A 16,748-nucleotide genomic window follows, 5' to 3' on the forward strand; every position below is an offset into this window, starting at 1 on the left:
TTTAACTGCGTTCTTATCATATTTCTACCTTCAGTAGTAGAAAAAGTACCTGCCACCTTCTACTCCCATTAATAAGGAGTGTATGCTATTTTTTATTTTATTTTTTATTTTTTTTCCTTTTAAATTTGTTGCAGGTTTTTTTAATTGGTTACAGTTTTTTTTAATATGAAATTTATTGTCAGATTGGTTTCCATGCAATACCCAGTGCTCATCCCAAAAGGTGCCCTCCTCAATACCCCTCACGCACCCTCCCCTCCCTGCCACCCCCCATCAAACCTCAGTTTGTTCTCCTTATTTGCATGCTGTGATTACTGTAATAGTAACTCTACCTTATATTTGTATGGAGATTTTTATTTTTTCAAGGTGTTTTCACAAATAGTATCTCCTTTGAAACTCACAACAACCTCTTGAGGTGGAGAGGGCTACTACAGAAATTTCTTGATGAAGGAAGAAACTAAAGTATGGAAAAGTTAGTACGTGGCCCGCCGTTAGTGGCAAAACCCAGGCTACCACCGAAGTCTCTCACCTCCTAATTTATTCTCTTTCCTATTGTGTCATATAAGCTTTTCAGTTGTTTCACTGCCTGGTCTTTTGAGGAGTTTAATTAATTATTCGTTTATTATATGTTTCCCTGTTTGGTCATTTCCTGTGTAGATGAAAGGCTTAGCTCCTGACCTAGAAGAGCCGAGTAGCTTCATAATAGTTTTGTTTTTTGAATAAATTAGAATGAGTTGAATTTCTACATAACTTTAGCAGAGGAGTACCAATGAAAGTACATCTCTGGGGGCGCCGGGTCACTCAATCGGTTGAGCAGCCAACTCCTGGTTTCAGCTCAGGTCATGATCTCAACAGTTCATGAGTTAGAGTCCCACATTGAGCTCTGTGCTGCCAGTGTGGAGCCTGCTTGGGATTCTCTCTCTCTCCCTCCCTCCCTCCCTCCCTCCTTCCCTCCCTCTCTCTCTGCCCCTCCCATGCTCACTCTCTCTCAAAATAAATAAACTTAAAAAAAAAAAAAAAAGAAAGAAAGAAAGTTTATCTCTGAAACAGATTGGGTAATTTGAGAAGATTTCCTGGAGGAGGAGATGTCTGAACTGAATCTTAAATAGCCTAAAGGAATCAGGGGGAAAAAAGGAGATAGCACTATTCTAAGCAGAGTGAACTATATATACAAAGAATGTGAGGTAAAACATGGTACATTTGGGGGAGTTGCAAATGTTTAAGTATGCTTGGAACATAAGACAAGAATAAAGGTGAGTCACGGAGCTGAAATTTGAGACTTGCAGGGATTGTGCCTTTAATTGCTTTGTGAACCATAAGGTTGGACTTCGGATTTAATTTTAAAATTTGTAGATTCTCATCAAAGGATTTTAAGCAGAGGAATGATGGAATGAGGTTTCTCTTTAGAAAGATCATTCACCCTGTATGTTATATAGGATAAATTGAAAGGGATCAAGACTGAAGGCATAGAAATACCTAGAATGTATTAGGTACTCAAAGTTTGTTAATTGAGTTGCATAGAATGGCTAAGAGAAGATGAATTTGGAAATTAGTAGAATCCACTTGACTTTTTGATGTTTAGAGGTAGGGAAATTTAAGAAGAACTTGTTAGTGTGATTGACTAACAGTGAGCCTTGGGAGAATACAAGACTGGAGTTTATAGAAAAAGATAAAAGTGGAGACATAGACTTGGAAGTCATCAACACAGAAGTAGTAGTTCAATACTTGAAGCTAAGTGAACTTTAGGAGGAAGTGAATTAGCAAAGAAAGCAGAAGGCCAGAATTGGAGTTACAGAACATCTAAGAATCAGGTCTATTTACCGATTTTTTTAAGTTTATTTATTTTGAAAGAGAGCAGGGGAGGGCAGAGAGAGAGGGAGAGAGAGAATCCCAGGTAGGCTCCACGCTCAGCACAGAGCCTGATGGGGGGGCTCACTCTTATGACAGTGAATTCATGATCTGAGCCAATATCAAGAGTTGGACTCCTAACCAACTAAGCCAGTCAGGCTCCCCTATTTACTGATTTTTATTTACCATTAGAACAGAAGGGCTTGGGAATAAGACTATACTTTGCTAGTACTCTGTCACCATCACCTAGCTCAGAGGCACCTGGCATACAGTAGGTACTTAATATTTTTAGAGTGGATAAAAGGTCAAGGATGGAAGAATTCCACTTCTGGCCAAGATGGAGTAACAGAGGCCCAATTTATCTCCTTTGCCTGAAACAACCCAAAAAATGGACAAAGTATATGAAATAGTTTTAAAAAAACACTGAGTATCAGGCAATGAAGGTCAGTGATACCTGAGGGACAGGAAACAGAGTAAGCCCTGTGTTTGCCCCAGCTTAATGTCTTGAGAGACTTTCTAGGCAATAGTGCAGGAAGGGGTATCACAGCCAGTTTCCAGTATATTCATTGCTTTGAGGAGATGGCGCTGAGAGTCAGGAGTCCAAGATGCCCAGAGTTTTCAGGCAAGTACCAGGCAAAAGAACTCTGGAGATAGACCAAAGGCCCTCCTCAAAACGTACACAATCTCAGGAAACTAGGGAGGCCAGGGAAAGAAAGACATGAAAGGATCAGAGGGAATTATACTTGTACTCCCACAAGACCAACAACAAGACTAGAAGGAAGAAGACCTCATAATTCACCGAACATTGGGTGAAGTACTCAGAAGTACTCAGTAGTAGGAAACAGCCCTAAACTACACATAGCTCCAGCCATGCCTTTCAAATCTTAAAAGCAAGACCTGAAAGGATCAAACTTTCCGAGTAATTTAATTGCATCCCAGAACAAAGTTTAAAAATGCTTTTAGGAATAAAAAAATATCTAGGTCCCAATAGCATATGACACTGAATCAAAAATTACAAGGTGTGCAAAAAAGTTGGAAAATGAAACTCAGATATGACATTGGATATTAGAATTAGCAGACAAGGACACCAAAACAGAAAAAAGATAAGTGAATTTGAAGACATAACAATATAGACAATCCAAAATAAAAGTAAGTAGAATGAATTGGAAAAAAAAATGAACCAGAGTTATCAGCTGTGGGACAATTTCAAACAGCCCAAAATAAAATGGAATCCTGAAAACAGGGAGTCAGAACAGAAAAACTACTTGCAGAAATACTGGCTGCATATTTTCCAGATTTATGAAGAACTGTTAGCACACAGATCCATAACCCCAAACCCGAGCAGTATGAGGAAAACTACCAGGCGCATCATGATTGCTCAAAATCAGAGATTAACAGAGAAGCTTAAAAGCAGCCAGAGAAAAAAGGCAGAGGACCAAAAATAAAGATGACAACACCTTTCTGCTGAACAATTTTAACTGCTTTGACCTAGTTGACCTTTACATATCAATTACAACACATTCTTCTCAAGCTGTACATGCAATATCTACCAAGACCATACTCTGGACTATAAAGCAAGTGTCCATAAATCCAGTGTTTTGGATTTTAATCATTCTAATAGATATGTAGTGGTCTCTCGTTTTAATGTGCAGTTCCCTAATGAACTGTGACATTGAACACCTTTTCATGTTGCTCATTTGCCATCTGTGACCCCATTGGTAAGGTGTCTGTTCAGATCTTTGGCCCACTTTTTAGTCGGGTTTGGAGGTTCTTTTTATTGTTGAGTTTTAAGAGTTCTTTGTATATTTTTTATACAAGTGTTTTGTCAGATATGTTTTGCCCTTGTTTCTCCCAGTTGGTAGCTTGTCTTTTCATGCTCTCAACAGATCTTTTCATGAAGCAGTTTTTTAATTTGATTGATTCATTGATAAATTTTTTTAATGTTTATTTATTTTTGAGAGAGACAGAGACAGATCGCAAGCTGGGGAGGGGCAGAGAGAGAGAGGGAGACACAGAATCTGAAGCAGGCTCCAGGCTCCGAGCTGTCAGCACAGAGCCCGATATGGGGCTTGAACTCACGAACTGTGAGATCATGATCTGGGCCGAAGCTGGACACTCAACCGACTGAGCCACCCACGCGCCCCAGAAGTTTTTTAATTTTAATGAGGTCCAACTTTTCAGGGTTTTTTTTCATGGATTGTGCTTTTATTTATTTATTTTTTTAATGTTTATTTTGAGAGAGAGAGCATGCACATGTGTGCACACGAGCAGGGAAGGGGCAGAGAGAGAATCCTAAACAGGCTCCGCACAGCGCAGAGCCCAATGCAGGGCTCAACCTCACGAGCCATGAGATTGTGACTAGAGCCTAAATCAAGAGGTGGATGCCTAACCAGCTGAGCAACCCAGGCACCCTAATGGATTGTGCTTTTAGTGTTGTATCTAAAAACTCATCCTCAAACCCAGGATCACCTAGATTTGTTTCTCCATGTTCTAGAAGTTATAAAGTTCGGCATTTTACATTTTAGGTCTATGATCCATTTTGAGTTAATTTTTGTGAACGATAGAAGGTCAGTGTCTGGAGTTCTTTCTCTCCATGTGGATGTCCAGTTCTTCCAGCACCACTTATTGAAATGACTGTCCATTTCTTCACTGAATAGCCTTTGGTCAGTTGACTGTATTTATGGGGCATGATTTCAGAGTCCTCTATTCTTTTCCAGTGATCTATTTGTTTAGTCATTTGCCAGTGTGACATTGTCTTGATTATTGTAGCTTCATAGTAAATCCGAAAGTCAGGTAGTGTCAGTCCTCTGATCTTGTCCTTCTTCAGTATTGTGTTAGCTATTTTGGGTTTTTTGCCTTTCCATATAAACTATAGAGTAATTTTGTCTCTATACATAAAATAACTTGCTAGCATTTTGATAGAGATTGTCTGGTTTTGTCTGGGTAATGCTGGCCTCATCAAATAAGTAGAAAATGTTTTCTTCTGTTTTCTGAAACATTGTAGAATATTGATATAATTTCTTCTTAAATATTTGGTAGAATAAACCAATGAAAAACCATGTGGGCCTGGTGCCTTCTGTTTTGAAATGTTCTTAATTAAGGATTCAGTTTGGTTAAGAGACACAGGCCTTGTTTATCTATTTCCCCTTGTATGAGTTTTGGTAGATAGTGTCTTTCAAGGCATTGATCCTTTACATCTAAGTTATCAAGAACTCTAACCGGAATTTTTATGTTCTTAGGATTTGGGGCATTTTTTGTTTCTAATGTTTGTTTATTTTTGAGAGACACAGAGCATGAACAGGGAAGGGGCAAAGAGAGAGGGAGACACAGAATCTGAAGCAGGCTCCATGCTCTGAGCTATCAGCACAGAGACCGATGCGGGGCTGGAACTCACGAACCCTGAGATCATGACCTTAGCCAAAGTTGGAAACTTAACTGATTGAGCCACCCAGGCATCCCCGTTTTTTGTTTTTTTTTGAAATCTTGTCCCTTATCATTTTTTTGTCTGCCCCAGTTTTTAATGCACTGTTTTCTCCAGTAGAATATTTTCTAGAACATTTCCTATGTTCATAGTCCATACTCAACAAATATTAGTTGGCTCAATCACCTCATGTTTTGGGGTAGTTCTAAGCAGTTTATAAAGCACTTTTGTGTTCTTTATCTCCTTTGATCTCTGTATACACTAAGCTGGGGAAGTAGTGATATCCCCATGTTTCTCAATAGGAATGTGCTACTCACATTAACTAATTTTCCTTAGTTTACTCACTTATTAGGTGGGCATAGCTAGAACGTTAACTGAACTCCAAATTTTAGGCCTCCCATACCTAACACCAGCCCACACCAGCCCTGGTGTACTTCAGATCCACCTCCCTTTATCAGGCCCCTTGGAGAGAAGAGAGGGAGTGACAGTTATTTAGACCAGCAGTTGCTCACATAATTAGTTTTTCCAGAGGAGATGTTCTCATGATAAGAGGTTCTCAAAGATCTTCTTGACCTCTAAATGTTTATTCAAACTGATGCCTGGCACCTGAATTGTGCAGGCTTCTTCCATGAACATTAGATGGTAAGTTAGTGTTTTTAAGGGAACATGTTTATGTTACATATATTCTGTCTTCCCTGCTTGGTTTTATTGATCTTTACTCTATGGCAAAAAGTAATTCTTGTGTTCTGAGAAGCTGTTTATGACTGTCTTACTGAGGAAATTAAAGCAAACAAATGATTTATATGCTAACCTGCTGAGGGCATTATTCATATTTTAAAGTAATGCTTGATTAGTAACGATTTTAATTATAAAACAAACCACATACATGCTACAGTAGGTTCCAGAAAAAGCAAGATGGGGGAAAGTGGTCATCATGTCTTTTGCCAAAGAACTTTTTAAAAAATGAGTTGAAGAGAAACCTCAGTAGTTATTCATTGCTAAAGAATCTAACTGACATCTTTGGGAAATAATTGGAAAAGCTAGTGGATTGTGTACATGCTGTGCTAGAAGGCTTGAGCTCCCTTTTGCATTCTATAATTTATATGTTGCCACAGCATGAGGTAATTTTCATGATTTTGCTTTTAAATTATGCATATTAAAGTGAAATGTACTGATACAAATATAGACATGACCTATAAAGATTTTTTCCTTTCCCCAGAATTTAACCTTTTAAAGACCTTTTTATTCTCCAAACCACCCTTGTCATAAACAAATGACAGAGCTTTCCTGTGCTAGAGCTTATTAGTGTGTTGGATGTATATAGTATGGTAGATACTGTAATACATATTTTTTGTAATAAAGTATTACACTGTCTCTTGATACTTTGAGAAATAGGTGTATTTATTAAGAGCTTGACCAAAAGCATAATTGAGTATAAGCTTAGAAGCATTAACATGTATCTATTTTTATGCAAAAAAAAAGAAAACAAAAAATTATCTGGTGAGTATATGGCCTGAGTTGTTTTCTAATAAAAGATTAATATCTTGTGCTGCTCTCACCCAACTGAAAGTACTGAAAAACAATCTCGGTTAGAAACTATGCCCACCCAGTCTTCAAGAGCCGTCATCGGAGCCTAGAAGAGAAAAGGAAGCAAATACTCAGACTATGTGGTATAAGAGCAGAAAAACAGTTTCTTCTCACATTTCTGAACCTCTCTCCAATGTTTTTCCTGTTTCACAGTCTTTTCTTAACATCTAAACTCCGAATTACTCTTAATGCACCAAGATTTTAATAACTGCCACTCTCTAAGAAGTAGCCAGAAATGTTACCTACATTTTCCAGCAAACATTAGCTTATTATTTCGTTTATCAGTCTATGTATCTACTTGGGAGACCAGTATAACATATTAATTAAAAACATGGTTTCTGAAGTACCTAGGTTCAAATCCCAGTTTATCTGTGTAATAGTTTTGTGATCTTAGAGAATCTTACTTAAGCTTTCTGAGCTTGAATTTCTTCATTTATAAATGTTCTGGAAGGAGTGTAATGATATGGTACATATAAAAAGTACGGAGTACCGTGCTTGGCATGGGCTACCCACTTAAATAAATAGCTATATTCATCATTACTGTATGGTTGGGCTCCCCTGTTTGGCATGGGAGAATCATTTATGTCAGACGTAATCCCATATTAGAAGTAATAGATTTGACATACTCATTTATTAGCAATGTTTTAATTATAATTCTGGGCCTAGCCAAAGGTGCGGTAAAATGATCAAATAGGCCGATAGAGATAAAAGTTGCATAATACAACTTAGCGGTAGAGCAATTTGGCAGTATATATCGATAGCCATAAAAACCCTCTTTGAATCTGTAATTCCCTTTCTAGAAATCTCTAAAGAAAGAATGAGAGATTTAGACTAAAATTTACAGCCACCAGCATTTGACAATTGTGAGTGGGAGTTGGGAAGGGGGAGGCGAACTTACATGTCCAGCAGTAGAGAAGGGTTGAATGACAGGTGATATTTTTACATGATTCATATTCTGCAGCTGTTATGAAATATTTGATATGGGAAACTTCTCACAATATACTGTTATAAAAGTATGTAAAATGCTCAAATTTTGTACACTAAGAAATACATCTGTCCCTCTTGCCCTTTGTCTCCTTTCCCAGAAACAAGACTGGAAAAATGTGCATCAACATATCAACAGTGTTTATCTCTGTGTGGCTGGATTTCAGTTTTTTGTGTCTATTTTTTGAATTGTTTTTATACATCTCAGTTTTTTTTCCAGATCGTACCTACTAAACATGTTACTTGGCATACCTCATAGGAAAAGCAGTGAAGGGGAGATTGGGTGTCTGAGTATGTGTTGTTGATCAGTAGTGACTTTATTGAAAAAAGCTTTAAAAAACTGAAAGTTGCCCCTTGGATCCAAAAATTAATCTCCTAAACGGAAACGATTTAGTTGGTGGGAGCCAGGAGGAGGCGAGGTGTGGGTCATAGAAGGGGCTGTTGGACACATTCTGGCATTCAGGTGGACGTTGGTTTTAATGTAGCAGATAAATAAGAGCTCAAAGAGGCATGGGTGATGTTTAATATAAAGAAGGAGAGGAAGCTTCTTGCAGAAACAAAACCAGGGTGAACTTTAATTACACTTGCAAAAAGATTATTAGGTAAGGGGCTCATATCACTTAAATTTTATTTTATCTTTTTTTTCAAAATATTTATGATGGACAGAGGGAGACTGATACACATTTCTAGTGGAAGGTTCATGAAAGAATAAATATTTTGTGACTGTAGAAAAGTACTTGAGTGTTTGGCTCTTTCTGATAACTTATATAGTAAAGTGATTTTAAAATATCAAGAACGAAATTACACGTTTGCAACTTTTTTCTAATTAGGATCCAGTTTACGGAAAAGGAAAACTTGGAGAAATCCAGGGACTCATTCTGGGAATGTTGGATACCTTTAACTATGAACAAGTAAGCTTTCTATTTCTGAGGCTGTCCTAAGGTAAAAAGAAGCTATTTCTTTTTTCTCTGCACCCATACTTTTTCTTTAAAAATTCCTATTTAATGGAAGTTTGGTAGATTGAAGTGTATGCTTTTTAAAAGCTTATAAATCTCTTGGGGCGCCTGGGTGGCGCAGTCGGTTAAGCGTCCGGCTTCAGCCAGGTCACGATCTCGCGGTCCATGAGTTCGAGCCCCGCGTCAGGCTCTGGGCTGATGGCTCGGAGCCTGGAGCCTGTTTCCAATTCTGTGTCTCCCTCTCTCTCTGCCCCTCCCCCGTTCATGCTCTGTCTCTCTCTGTCCCAAAAATAAATAAAAACGTTGAAAAAAAAAATAAAAAAAAAAATAAAAGCTTATAAATCTCTTGGCCTTAATTAATATGTGTATACACACACACAGATATTGTAGAATGTGGAAATGTATCAAATTTGGACTCATTTTATTCATTGGGAATGAAACAGTTCTTTTTTTCTAAGTGAAAAGTGTGAGAAATATTCTGGAAAATAATTGAATGGAAGAATGTAACCATGAAAAGGAAGAGTCAGCCTGAGTATAGAAATTGCAAAATAAAATTAAATGAATTTTCTTTCAAACGTTCTGAAGCAGATGATTGCCACTAACCAAAAGTGGTCATTAGTCTTTGTTTAACTCAAAACTGCCTGTAGCATTGATTCTCAGTAGGAACCACCATGGTATACAGACTTTTTTCTTAGTATACTTCAAAGTGACTCATGAAGCCACCTAAGAAAAGCACCATTTAGGTATGGTAGATACACTATCTGCTTCTTTAATAATCTGAGAGAAAAAAAGAAAAATTGGGGTGACAGAGCTTTTCTTAGGGTGATGAAGAACTACAGTTTTGCCAAGCATAGCCCAGTGAAACAGATACCCCTGCAGGCATGCACTCCGTTTTGGCAGAAGGGAAGCTGAGAACAAGGCAGGAAATGTTTGCAAACTTTGGAAGAGCAGGAAAAGATAGGGTTGATTGGAAAGAATTACAGTGGTAAGACTGTTAGACCTAAAAATTCTCCATTACAGGTAAAATTAAAGGACTAGGCTTATAGCAAGGAGGATGGGCAGTATGTCTTCCCCTTTGGGACTGACAGAAAAGAGCCCAGCTGCACATCTGAATGATAGATATGAATGTTGAGAATTAGATAGAGTATGTAAGCAACATAAGCACACACAAAGTATTAAAATGACTTAATGTGATAGCTATGAAAATGTCTTTATGTGACTTACTGACAGATGTCACAGTCTTAAGTAGATTCAAATGACTTGTAAGTGCTGATCAGGAAAATGTGATCTTTCTGCCCAAGGGAGATGAAAACTGAGGAACGGCCATTAGCTTTTTCAGTGAAAGGTTATTTGAAATATTGCCATGGATGCAGTTTCTATAAAAAAAAATCGGAGTTTTGGGTTGTTTGTTGTAACACTTTGAGCCATTCAGAGGGAACTTATTAGAAAAACGTAATTAAAAAATAGGTTTGTATTTATCTAGTCATTCGAAAGCCATCAGTGCTGAGTTAAGCCACAGAATGGCAGAGCACACATTTCTCAGTAGAAACTAACGATAGCCTTTTAATAAATATTTTGAGACTCTCGATGTATGCCCTGGTCATTTCTTGCACATTAAAGTTAACCACTTAAATTTAGGAGTATTTGGGGTTTGTTTTTTATTAATGTTATGCCTTCATAGTATATTCTTTTTTTTTTTTTAAACATTTATTTATTTTTGAGACAGAGAGAGACAGAGCATGAACGGGGGAGGGGCAGAGAGAGAGGGAGACAGAGAATCCGAAACAGGCTCCAGGCTCTGAGCTGTCAGCACAGAGCCTGACGCGGGGCTCGAACTCACAGACCGCGAGATCATGCCCTGAGCCGAAGTCGGCCGCTTAACTGACTGAGCCACCCAGGTGCCCCAGATAGTATATTCTAATTTCAGTTGTTTGTGGTAAAAAACCAAACAAGTGTCTCTCCTCATTCACCTCCTCCCATCTCTTTCACTTAAAGAACCATTTTTGTGTGTTTGGTTTCTGTTTTGGTCTTTCCTAGACTCTGCTGGAAACAACTACTAGCCTTCTAAACCAAGATCTCCATTGGTCATTGTGTAACCTGAGAGCTTCAGTCACCAGAGGACTGAATCCCAAGCAGGATTACTGCTCTATATGTTTGCAGCAGTACAAGAGACGCCAAGAAATGGCAGATGAAATCATTGTCTTTAGGTAATCAAGGGAAGGAAATGTTACACATACAGTGTGCAACATGTATGGTATTACCAGGCAGGTATACATGTGGATACACAGCTCTAGTCAGTCTTTCTAGCAGTGAACAAAACAGGGCAAAGTTCCACCCTCATAGACCTTACATTCTGCTTAGGGTTTGGGAGAATATATGGGGTAAAGGCAATAAAAGATGGACTCTGGAACCACGCTTTTTGAGTTCCCATCCTGTTTCTGCCACTTGCTAGCTGTGAGACTTTGAACATGTTAATCTCTTTACATCTTAGTTTCCTTATCTGTAAATTGGGATAATAATGGTACCTTTTTCTTAGCTTATTGCGAATATTAAATGAGATAAATTACATAAGACACTTGTCATCGTGTTGACATAGCAAGAGCTATATAAGTGTTAGAACTTCTATTAGTATAGACACAGGAAGATTAGCAGATTTGGTAGTTGGAAGGGGAAGAAGCTCTCATCACACAAAAAGCCCACGAAAGAGTGTTTGGTGGGGGAAGATATTTTATACAGAGTAGTCTTGGAAGGCATCACTGTTAAGGTGACTTAATAACAATTTAAAAGTTAATAAAAATGTAATAATTACCATGAATAAAATAAAATATGGTGTAAAGGAATGTTGGGAGCTACTAATTTCTGAAGAGTAACTAGGGAAAGTCTCACTAGTTTAGTGACATTTGAGTAGAGACCTAAGGGAAGTGGCCGTGCAGTATCGGGGGGGGGGGGGGGGTGCCCCAGGCAGAGGATCAGCAAGGGCAGACACCTTGAGGCTAGAGCTTGGTCACATACTTGGAGAGTAATGAGTGAGTAGGCTTGTGCTGGCGAAGCAGAGTGAAGGAAAGGGAAGATGATAACAGTTGACTTCAGAAAACAGAGGCCAAATTATATAGCAACTGGGTCATTATAAAGGGTTAAACTTTTACTCTGAGATGAGAAGCCATTGGATGGTTTTGAGGATAGGTTTGACGTCTGGCCTGTGTCTTAAGGATCTCTTTGCTATATTGAGAATGGACTACAGAAGTTCAAGGGTGAAAGCAGGGAAACCATTTAGGTTATTGCAGTAATCCAAGAGAGAGATGGCCCAAGGTGGTAGTAATGAAGTAAGAAGTGGTAGGATTCTGGACATATTTTAAAGGTAGAGCTGGTAAGATTTGTTCATAGATTGCATGTGACGTGTGAAAGAAAGAGAATAGTGAAGGATGATGCCAAACTTTTTGGCCTGAGAAACTGGAAGAATGTAGTTGTTGAGGTGGGAAAGGTTGGATGAGAGCAATGTGGTTGAGGTAGAGCAGAGTGAAATCAAGAATTTGGTTTGACACATGTTAGAGTTAAGATGCCTATAAGATATCCCATCCACACATAGGTGGCATTTTAAAGCTGTGGACCTGGAGTAATCACTGAAAGAGCAAACGTAGCTCTAGAAGAAAAAAAGTAGAGAAAGACTATAAAGACTATAGAAAAGAATTGACTTCTGAGGTAGTCCAACATTTCAGGCTGGAGAGTTGAGGAGCAATCAGTAAAGATGACAGAGAATTATACTCAACACTCACTTTAGGGAGGCTCACTTAGCAATCAGCAGGGAGTTTCTTCTTAGGAATAGTGTAAGAATTACTGCAGCCCTGACAGTTTTGTATTAATCAAATCACAACTGTTGCCTTGGATTTGATGAGGCAGACCACTCATGTTGTCACCAAGCTACTTAAATCATTAGGGCTTTCCCCAATTGCATTTTTTTCATACTTGCTAAAAACATTTCATAGTTTGAGAAATGAACAGAAGTTCAAGTCATCTCCCACGTGGTTTGTAGTCAAGAGAATTGTGATTCTGTGCCTGCTCCCAATGTAGGTGTGCAAATACGTGAGTCTGGGTTTTAAAAAAGGACGGCAACAAGTAAATTTCCTTTCTTCTTAACTATACAACAGTCAGTGTATTACAACTTACCGGAAGTCTTTGCCACTTATAAATACACTCTAGCATAGCTTATGTTTGGAGATTTTATGTTAAGGAAAAGTGCAAATTGGTTGCCTTTATTTTGCAGCTGTGGCCATTTGTATCACTCATTCTGTCTGCAAAACAAAGAGTGCACCATAGAAACTGAGGGGCGGACAAGATGGACATGCTACAAATGCAGCTCAAGTAACAAAGTAGGGAAATTAAGTGAAAATTCATCTGAAATTAAAAAGGGGAAGACAGCCCCGTCACAGGTAAGACTTGTTTTCATGGCAAGATGGAGATAGTCTTTTCTTACCAGGGTCTTTCGGGCCTGGCCTTGTTTTTCTTGTAGACCTCAGCGACTTTACCTCATTGGTATCTAGTGCATGACGCCTTCTGTTCAGTTCTATTTAGTATTTGAAGAACTTCTCCTCCTTGCCCTATGCTGAAAATAGGGATTTAAGACATTTTAAAGGCAGAAGACATTTTCTTCTCTGAAAAAGTTTAAGATCTACTTGAAGGTGGGGGGCGGGAGGGGGATGTACATACATGAGCCTCCTGAAGCCTTTGACAAAGTAAGAGGTGTAAGCAAGTACTGATGGCTACCTGTGTGCTCGAGAGCAGAGCTGTCCCTCTTCAGTGGGACCAGTGGACAAGCTAAGTGCACATGTGCTCTGTGCGTGGCTCTCTCAGCTGGGTAACTTTCTTCAAAGAACTTGATGCAGTAGTGTTCATTTGAGAATTTGTCATTGCCTTTGGAGTTCGACTCATGGACTAGATACACTTTTATTCATTTGACAGCCTTTCTTTTTTCCTTCTTAAGCAGGCAGTGGTGCATTTGAACTCTGCTGCTTAATAACTTTTGGGAGAACAGAACTTGACAACACGCGGGGCCCAGTGTGGAGGAGGAGCCGCTGCTAGGACCAGCACTTGATCATTATTCTATTCTCAATTTATTTCCTCTTCGGAGTGAGAAGAGGTGTCACGGTTGCCATTTCTTGCTCCTTCCTCTGTGCCCCCACCTTGTAGTTGGCCTTAACATCACTTAGTGAAAAGTGGAACCTGTTGATCTTCTGTCCTTGTTCTGTCAGCTTTCAGTGCTGCGTCAGAGGTAGACCCAGAAAAAAACTTTGACCTAGTTTCTCCCAGATAACAGTTCAGAATTTTTATACTCTGGTGGTAGACGTTCATTTATATTCGTCAAGTATGTACAAAACAGCGTGCCAGGCACTGTGCTAAATGCTGGGGGTATAGTAGTAGACACGAATTTGTCTCATGGAGTCCACAACCAATGAAGTGACAAACAGACTTTGAATAAGTGTTCTCAAGTTCTTTCTGGCGCCAAATGCGTGGTATCTTTTCCAACACCAGGTCTGACACTAATTCTGTCAGTACTCTGAACACCAGCTGGGTGTCCAGTAATTCAATTCTGACACTGACTATCAGGAGTTAGTGTCAGATTCCACAGGTTCAAGGGCTCATTCACCTGAGCCAACCCTTACTTCAAACATCAGTTGCAAATGGAATGTCCAGTTACCTACCCTTCTGTCTGACTTGGCAGAGTCAGAGGTTCCCGTGATCAATCCCCCTGCAGTTTGACAATGCACCAGGAGCAACTCCTGGAACTTTGTATTTGCCTGTTTAGAAGAGGATCCAACTCAGGAACAGACATGGGAAAAAATGAGCAGGGCAAGGTATGGAGGGAGAAGGGTGCTTCCTTGTCCTCTCCCAGCACACTACCTTTCCAGTACCTCAGTGTGTTCACCAACTCAGAAGCTCCTTGAACCTGGCTGCTTCAGGGCTTCTGTGGCAGTCTCATTATGTAACCATGACTGATTGAATCATTGGCCATTGGTGATTATACTCCATCTCTAGCCCTTCTCCCCTCCCTAGAAGTTGGGGATGAAGGGCAAGCAGGGGAGGGTAGAGCCTCTAAGCATGACCTGATCTTTGTAATGACCAGCCCCCAACTTGAAGCAATCTAGGCATCCACAGCTACCAGTCATCTCATTAGTATACAGAAGGCACTCTTATCACTCAGGAGATTCCAAGAGTTTAAGGAGCTATGTACCAGAAATCAGGGACAAAGACCAAATATTTTTTTTTTTTTTTAAATTTTTTTTTTCAACGTTTATTATTTATTTTGGGGACAGAGAGAGACAGAGCATGAACGGGGAAGGGGCAGAGAGAGAGGGAGACACAGAATGGGAAGCAGGCTCCAGGCTCTGAGCCATCAGCCCAGAGCCCGACGCGGGGCTTGAACTCACGGACCGCGAGATCGTGACCTGGCTGAAGTCGGACGCTTAACCGACTGCGCCACCCAGGCGCCCCACAAAGACCAAATATTTATTTTTATTGTGCCACAAGTACTTGGAGATGAACTATGCTGTAAAAGCAGGCAATGAGTGGACTTAGTCGACATGAAAAACCACGGAAGGCTTCCTGGAAGTGCCATGTTAGCTTCCCCTGAAGGAAAAGAGACATGAGCTAGACAAGTTTAGGTGCAATGGTGGGTAGAAAGAGGGATACTCTAGACTGAGGGAACCATATATATAGAACAGACATAACCTCTCTGCTGTGAAGCTAGACATTGAGCATGACTGGATCAAGAATATGAGAAAATGAGTGGTATGAGGTGAGGCTGCTGTAGTAAACAGGGACCATATTAATTACTTTGATGTTTGTGCTAAAGAAAGTGTATTAAGGGGTTTTAAGGAAGGAATAATACCTGATCAGAATAGCATTTTTTTTTCAGAGCGATATTTTTAGAGCACTCTAACTGCAGTGTAGAAAATGAAAGGAAAATAAGAACAGATGTAGGGAGACCCAAGAACACTGAAGTAATTTGGAGGAAAGAAGTGGTAACTTATACTAGAATGATAGAAGTTGGGATGGAGAAACTAGTACCTATTTGAGATGTGTTTGAGATGCGCAGAGACACCAGAACAGTTAACATGGTCCTTGCTTACCTCACCAGCTGCATCTCAGACCACTCTCTTTCACCCTGTCATCCAGTCACGTTCAACTTCCAGTTCCATGATCTTTTCTGGTTTATAGCAGAGATGCTATATTTGAGGGATAGAATTATCAGGAGTTGGTGATAAAACTGTTGGATGGAGCACGTAAGACAGAGGGAGGAGTCAAAATTAGTACCCAGATTTCTTACTTGAACAACTGGTGGATGATGGTACCATTTACTGAGGTAGAAAGCAATAAACAAAGAACATACTTGGGAATAAGAGAAGTCATTGTTGAATTTAGAGACTTTGGCAGGACATTACAGGTAAAGATGTTCAGTATGGTTTCCAGATTGAAAATTTCATTAACTAGTCATCTAAAATGCTTCCTTGTTTGCATTTAGGGAAGGAAAGACAGATCTTATGATTTCCACCCTGTTTCCAAGCTGCATCCAAATGCAGATGAGGGAACCTTTTTTATGCAAATACTTAAGTCACATCTTGGGGCACTTCAGTTTTTTTCCTCTTTCAGTTTTGTCCTGCTCATAAACCAACTTGTGATTGTATGCATATAACTGCTTGGATATTACCAACTAATGTCTTTCTTTCTAGATAGTCCTCAGCTAAAATAGACCATTTTTTCCTTTTTTAAAAAATAGTTATGTTTTATGCTGTTATTACGTGTTTTAATGCATAATTTACAAGCAGTAAATTTACCTTTTGTGAGTTTTGACAGCCACCTTTTTTTTTTCTTTAGCTATTTTTTTGTATTTTTTTTTAATATATGAAATTTATTGTCAAATTGGCTTCCATACAACACCCAGTGCTCACCCCAAAAGATGC

At 39.3% G+C, this 16,748-nt stretch overlaps 1 protein-coding gene across 11 annotated transcripts in view; it reads left to right on the forward strand.

The window, feature by feature from the left end:
* Window positions 1–16,748, forward strand: part of VPS8 (VPS8 subunit of CORVET complex) — a 256,338-nt gene that overhangs the window by 184,843 nt on the left and 54,747 nt on the right. For 10 of the 11 annotated variants that reach the window (XR_005792281.1, XR_005792282.1, XR_005792283.1 and 7 more), the window contains 3 exons: window positions 8,668–8,748; window positions 10,831–11,000; window positions 13,055–13,220. Coding sequence is in view for 8 of the 11 variants with exons in the window: in XM_040480980.1 (XP_040336914.1) it covers window positions 8,668–8,748; window positions 10,831–11,000; window positions 13,055–13,220 (417 nt within the window). In the remaining 3 variants the exon portion in view is untranslated. Of the gene's footprint in view, window positions 1–8,667; window positions 8,749–10,830; window positions 11,001–13,054; window positions 13,221–16,748 lie in introns of those variants that run through there. The other variant, XM_040480989.1, reaches the window with a different exon arrangement.

Source organism: Herpailurus yagouaroundi, unplaced genomic scaffold, assembly GCF_014898765.1.
Source record: "Herpailurus yagouaroundi ecotype Mexico unplaced genomic scaffold, PumYag 159, whole genome shotgun sequence".
In the NCBI taxonomy this organism is placed as follows: Eukaryota; Metazoa; Chordata; class Mammalia; order Carnivora; family Felidae; genus Herpailurus; species Herpailurus yagouaroundi.